The sequence below is a fragment of the Alexandromys fortis genome, unplaced genomic scaffold, assembly GCF_014885135.2.
Source record: "Alexandromys fortis isolate MF-2015 unplaced genomic scaffold, M_Fortis_MF-2015_v1.1 scaffold_44, whole genome shotgun sequence".
Taxonomy (NCBI): domain Eukaryota; kingdom Metazoa; phylum Chordata; class Mammalia; order Rodentia; family Cricetidae; genus Alexandromys; species Alexandromys fortis.
Genome location: NW_026067921.1, coordinates 4,160,413 through 4,167,027, shown reverse-complemented (window position 1 = coordinate 4,167,027; position 6,615 = coordinate 4,160,413). Strand labels below are relative to the sequence as shown.

The 6,615-nt window shown below is 50.3% G+C and overlaps 1 protein-coding gene across 1 annotated transcript in view; it reads right to left on the bottom strand.

Annotated features, from left to right (window-relative positions):
• The window catches only part of Scn11a (sodium voltage-gated channel alpha subunit 11), a 76,291-nt gene extending 70,377 nt beyond the window's left edge, over positions 1–5,914 (bottom strand). Inside the window, exons 1-2 of the mRNA XM_050141564.1 lie at positions 5,648–5,914; positions 1,170–1,288 (exon numbers count right to left, since the gene is read on the bottom strand). Of these exons, the coding sequence (XP_049997521.1) occupies positions 1,170–1,288; positions 5,648–5,914 (386 nt within the window). The remainder of the gene's footprint in view (positions 1–1,169; positions 1,289–5,647) is intronic.
• Between the last annotated feature and the right edge of the window lie 701 nt (positions 5,915–6,615).

The window sequence follows — 6,615 nt, the reverse complement described above, 5'->3', positions numbered from 1 at the left end:
GGGGAGGGAGGGAGGGAGGGAGGGAGGGAGGGAGAGAGAGAGAGAGAGAGAGAGAGAAAGAAAGAAAGAAAGAAAGAAAGAAAGAAAGAAAGAAAGAAAACAAACCTGGAAATAGGGCTGTCTATGTTAGAAAACATCTCCGAGATGTTTCAAACACTGTGCAGGTCCAGCAGGGTGCATCCTTCCACACAGTGTGCTGATGTGGGACTTCCCTCTGTATGCTGTGAATATGTTTTATTAGCATTGGTTAATAAAGAAGCTGCTTTGGCCTGTGGCAGGGCAGAATATAGGTAGGCAGGAAAACTAAACTGAAGGCAGGGAGAAAGAAGACGGAGTGAGGCAGATGTCACTGCTGAAGAAGAAGGATGCCAGAATTCTACCAGTAAGCAACAACCTCGTGGTGATACACAAAATAATAGAATTGGGCTAATTTAAGATGTAAGAGCTAGCTAGGAATACACCTGAGCCATTGGCCAATGTTGTGATTATGCAGGTCTGGGTGGCCAGGAAACCTCCATTACAGTGTGCTGCACGGGCTGCCAGCATAGCTTGTCCTGCTGCTTCTATGCTCACTTAGAATCGAGAGCCTAAGGATCTGTCTTCTGAAGCCAAGGCTCCTGGACCAGCTACTCACCCACACCGCCCCACACAGTACCAGATGCACCGCAGTAGCATTGTGGAAGCAAGGACTGTTGGCTTCCACTGAAACTGGAGCTGGGAGGAGGCTCAGTTGGTAGAGTGCTTGCCTGGTGGGGTGAAGCCCAGTAAGCCTGGTGTTCGGTTCCCAGCACTTCATAAACTGTGTGGCAGTGCATTCCTATAACCCCAGAAGGTGGGAGGAGGGGCTAAAGGTCAAAAGTTTGAGATCATCCTCTGCTGCATAGGGATTTCAAGGACAGCCTGGCCCTGATTCAAATTGATAATAACAGTAACAATAGCATACCCATGGATCCCTGGGGCTTGCACATGTTTATTTCCCACACATGTCCTGGTGCTCTATAGATGCTGAGGTGACAAGGCTTGGGTATTGGCTGTCTGTGGGGCAGACCGGAGAGGGCTACCATATGGATGCAGTAGAAACTTAGGGGATAGAATTGATAGGGGACGGGAGGGACAGACAGGGGCACTTCATATTCTGTGTGCTTTTCATGAACTTAGGGAAAGGATATGAATGGACAGAAATCCGAATCACTAAGCTTCTGACAGGGTTGAAAGGCCCCAGAATGAACAAGGCCCGCTTGGCACTGAAGCGATATATCGTCCTCTTCTTGTTCAACACCATGAATGTCTGTGAAGAAATCACAACACAGACATTAGCACATCGAAGACAATATTCTTCAAGAACAATTTGGAGCGAATTCTAGGGCACCACGGCCTGAGCCCTGACTAGTAACCGCAAGTTCTGGTGGCAAAATGGTTGACCAGCTACCCTGTGACTTTGGAGGCCAACGGCTCCCATTACATGGTCTTGGATCCAAGATCAGTGTGCTGTGGGCTGTTAATGTTATAACACATGCTGGAGAACACAGCCCCAAAGCCATGGAAAGCAGGGTGTGGAGTCATACCCGGGCAAGCCAACCTTGGATGGGGAACACTCCACAGGACATATGTATGGAGCTGGACTAGAAGGAGCCTGCTTAGGAAGTGAGCTTGAACAGCCACATATAGCAGGTATCTTAAATTACTACCGTTCTCAAAGACATTTCTGTAATTCGTCTTATGAGACAAAGAGAGTTGGAGTCTATATGGTCATTACGCAGCAGGTCTGAGCAGTTCTAATGAAATAACCAGTCTGTTCCTAACCTTTAAAACATGTCAGGGGCTGAGGAGAGGGCTCAGCAGCTGAAGGTGCTTACTGCCAAGTCCGAAGACCTGAGTTCGATCCTGAGGACCCACATGATGGTAGGAAAGACCTGATTCTGGCAAGTTGTCCTCCAGCCTTCACACATGTGCTAAGACATGCGCTTGTATACAACACACACAGACCCACACACACATATTCACGCACACACACTAATTGATTGATTGATTGATTGATTGATTGATTGATTGAACAAATAAATTTCCAGGGAAATGCCCGTTGTTATGTAGTGTGACGGATGATGTTGACTGTTGAGCTGACAGTATCTGGAATCATCTACGAGTTTCTGCGCATCTCTGAGAAGGACTTTCTCGGTTGTGGTAGTCAAAGTGTAAAGACCCATCCTAGATGTGGGTGATGCGATCCCATGGCCTGGGATCCTGACTGAGTGAGCAGAGCGGCAGTTTTAGCCCCCACGTCCTCACTGTGGATGAGATGTGACCAGCCACCTCACACTCCAGCCACCAGGACCTCCTGTCCTCACAGGCTGTAGCCCCACAGGGTGACAGTGAAAGAACCTTTCCTCCGTTAAGTTGCTTCCTGACAGGTGTTTGCTGACAACCACAAGAAGAGTGGCCGTCACACAAAAGCCCTCGCTCTCTCATCCCCGACACAAGCAGGGCAGATCCCTATCTGTGGTCCTTGCCTGAGGAAGGAGGTGGGTACTGTCCCTAGGCGTGGAGGTGTTGCCATCTGTCAGTGGTTGGGGCTCTGCTGGCTCTTACTGGAGAGATCCACAGGTGCTAGGCACGGGACAGATCTGCCTGATGATGAGTCCCCACCTCGACAGAGCCCAGCGGGCTTCTTACTTCCTTTCTGTTCCTGTGATAAAGCCATTACCAAAAGCACCTCAGGAGTAAAGGGTTTAAACATCCCTGTCCCAGTCCATCTTGACAGGAAGTCAGGGCAGGCGCTCCAGGCAGGAACTGAAGCAGAAACCACGGAAGAACACTGTCTGCTGATTTTGCTCTCCATGGCTTGCTCAGTTTGCTTTCTTACACAGCCCAGGATGATCTGCCCAGGGTGGCTCCTCCTGCCGTGAGCTGTGCCCTCCCACATCAATCTGATGGAGGCATTTTCTCAACTAATTTTTCCTCTCCCCAGATGACCCTAGCTTGTATCAAGTTTACAACCCATCAACCAGCGCACATATGGTGCTCAGCTCTTCCTAACTTGTGCCCCTGGGCTCTGGGAACAAAACAGTCCTGGACAAGAGCTTGTCACTCAACCAGCTTCTGCCATCTGCCCCAAATTCCCTTTTCTGTTTAACAGTAGACCTGCTCTCCTAGCTGTCCTGAGACCAGCAGTCACAAAAGCCTTATAGAGAGGGAGGCATCACCATCTTCCACTCCATTGCTCCCCTGGTGTTAGGGGAAACACCGCCCGTCCTCGTGGTCAAGTGTGCTCTCAGATAAGAAGGACAAACCATGATGCCCAGGCCCAGAGCTGGGAGAGTCATGCAGTTCTGGCTCTACACCAGGTCATTCCGGCCACCTCTCCCATCAGTGAGTGGCTGGGCGCACTGATCTGGAAGCCATCTGTCTGCAAGAGAGCCTTTCTTATCCCACACAACAATATAAAATGGGCCATGGGGTCCTTCAGTGCTAGCAGCCCATGAGTCCAAGAAGGGTCCTGTGCCTTCCTTTAAGTAGAATTCCAGAAGAGAGAGTGGCCTTCTCTCTGAGGACGGTCACCCCTGACGACAGGGGGACAGTATGGTCCTGCTCCTGTATACTGTGGCTGTCCTGAGGCTTCCTCTTGCTGCTTTAAATATTTTAGCTAATGGTGCATTTAACAACACTTGCCAGGGCTTTAACGACAGAAGGATAGGGTGCAGCTCCTCCAACCTGCTTACTGACACATCTCCACCTCTTTCCTGTGGAGGAATCCCCAAAGGAGGGAGCGGGGACCGAAGTCGCCAAGACTAAGTAACTCTTAAGATTAGGTCCCCGATTTTGGACCTTATAAATGTCGGGGTTCCTCGTCTTTAGGGTGGCGCCTCTCACATCAGTGTTGAGCACACATACCACCTGAGATGATAGGTGTGCAGGGCTCAAAACAAGCTCCTTGCCTTCCAGTTCAACGAGTGAGCCCAGGCTAAGAAGTGATGACCCTAAACCCAGATCCTGCCCCCGCCCCCCTCCATGAGGAGTCTGCAGCTCACAAAGTCATTGCCTGTTCTGTGGGCTTCCTAGCCAGCTCCAAGGCAGAGAGAATACTCCCAACCAACTCTTCTCCTACAACAATGCCTTCAAGAGGCACCTGGGTTTCTGGAACATAATTAAAAGGAGAAATGAAGCCTTCTCTTTTTCTCGTCATCTCTCTGTCCCTTCCACATGTACTCCCCATTTCTTCTAACTGGTTCATCTCCATCCCCATTGGTCCCGCAAGTCTGATGTTTCCACTTAAACAACATACACCCAGGCAGCCACTCTTTGAGAGGTCAGGTTTCCACTGGTGCCAGCAAAAGATGCTGTTAGCACCATGGTCATTATACTAAAACTACCCCCCAAGTTCCCAGAATCTTCTGCTGGACCATACAATTGAGGACGGCAAGGTCTTCTGAGCCCTTTAAAAGAGAGAATCTGAATCCTGTCAGGGTGATGGCCTCACAGCCCAGGCTTCCAAGGAGCCAAGGAGAGCCCAGAATCATACTTCCTTATTTTAGAGTCATTCTACAATTTCCTAAAAAGAAAATTACATCTAAGGGGGCTGGAGAGATGGCTCCGTGGCTAAGAACACTGACGGTTCTTCAAGAGGACCTGAGCTCAGTCGCCGGCACCCACATGACAACTCACAACCACCTACAACTCCAGCTCCAGAGGATTTCACCCCCTCTTCTGACTTCTGTGGGCACTGCACACACATGGTACATAGACTCACATATACAGACAAAACACCCATGTACATAAGTAAAAACTAGTTTAGAAAAAGCAGAATTACATATAGGGATGGAAGATGGCTCAGCAGGTGAAGGCTCTTGCCAAGCCTGAAAACCCAAGATTGATCCCAGAAGGCATGTGGTAGGAGAGAGCCCACTCCCCGAACGCTGCTCCCTGACCTCCACACATGTGCCACGGTACATGCATACACACACGTTTACACAAAATAGAAAGATAAATGTGACAAAAGTAAAGAGCAGAACTACATGCAGCAGATAAATCGTGGCGCCTCCACGGGGTCACCTGGGTTTGTGTATAATTTGCGTGTGCCCACCTGATTACCATGCAAGTAGCCTTCACTGATGGAGTGCATACTCTAAATCAATCCGTGTGACCTTCATTTATCTCACCTAACAGCCTAGAAAGCCTACCGTCCAGATGTCTTTAAGATGCCATCTGAAAGGGGCCTCCCTTCACAGGGCTCTTCATTGCCGATGTCAGCACGGTTGACAGTTTAGAAAGTGCTTCCACAGCTTGTCTTGCCCTGGGGTGGGGACGTCAGCCATTTGTTCCCACGTTAGAGACAGGAAGTGAGGGTCTAGGTGACCATTTTTCTGGAGTCATGAGGCTAGTCTCGAGCAGTAGTGGCCTGACCTCCCTTCCCTGTCTGCCACGCTGGCCTGTTTCCTGTGTTGACCTTTTAACCTTTCTACGGACTGAGCCTCATCTCCCTCCCCGGCACAAGCGTTAGAGAAAGTAGATGAGACCACAAGTTGGTTCTCAGAGTTACAAAGACAAGGGTGAAAGCAAGGGAGAAGAGAGGTGCTGCCTGCCCCCAACACAGCCCAAGAACCAGTGTAGTTGTGAGCTCAGGACAGGACACCCCGCGTCCATGAGGAAGTACCTTATGGTCTCTGTAGAACGGGTCCAGGTCTTCCAGGGGCTTTGCGATCAGATCATGAGGAATGTCGCCGTAAAGCTTAGGTAGCTTCCTGGAGGCCTTGAGGTCAAGCTGAGGCCGAGGCTGGGGCTCAGCCGCTGTCGTGTCTTTGTTCTTCTTCTTCTCCTTCTTGATGGCGATGCGCTTCTCTATGGCAGCCAGGGAGTCAGAGGTGAAGGGGCGGAAATTCCTCTCATCTGGGAAGATCACCGGGTAGTACCTGTCCTCCATCTTCACCCTTGGGACAGAGATGTGCGGCAGAAACGGAGCTCTCAGGGTGGGGACAATGTCCTGGTGCTCTATAGATGCTGAGGTGACAAGGCTTGGGTATTGGCTGTCTGTGGGGCAGACCGGAGAGGGCTACCATGTGGATGCAGTAGAAACTTAGGGCATAGAATTGATAGGGGACGGGAGGGACAGACAGGGGCACTTCATATTCTGTGTGCTTTTCATGTTGTAGAAAGGGTTCTGTGTGTATACATTGCAAGCTGGTCCTCTCAACCACAGAGCCATCCCTCCAGCCCCAGAGCCAGCATTTTGACGCACGATCACCTTCAATCAATAAAAGGATAAGGGAGATAAAAGCACCAAACTGGAACCAGACTCTATGTATGTCTGAGGGCCAGGAGGCCTACTCCTGCTGCAATAGCAGAGAGAAGCAGACCAGGGGCCTGGCGCTGTCAGAGCCCACAGCACAGAGCACTCCAGTCCTTCAGAAAACACAAGGCTGCTGAGACCAGAACTGGAATTGCAGGCAGTGAAGCACACTGCCCGGGGGTATCGGTACCACTTGCTGTGATAGCACGCTCTTGAGGAACCCACAGGAAAAGAAGTAACTTACATTGATTCAAAACGCATTCATCTCCTCAAAAGAAGAAACGAGGGGGCTGGAGAGATGATGGATCAGGGGGTAAGTGTGCCTGTCACCAAGG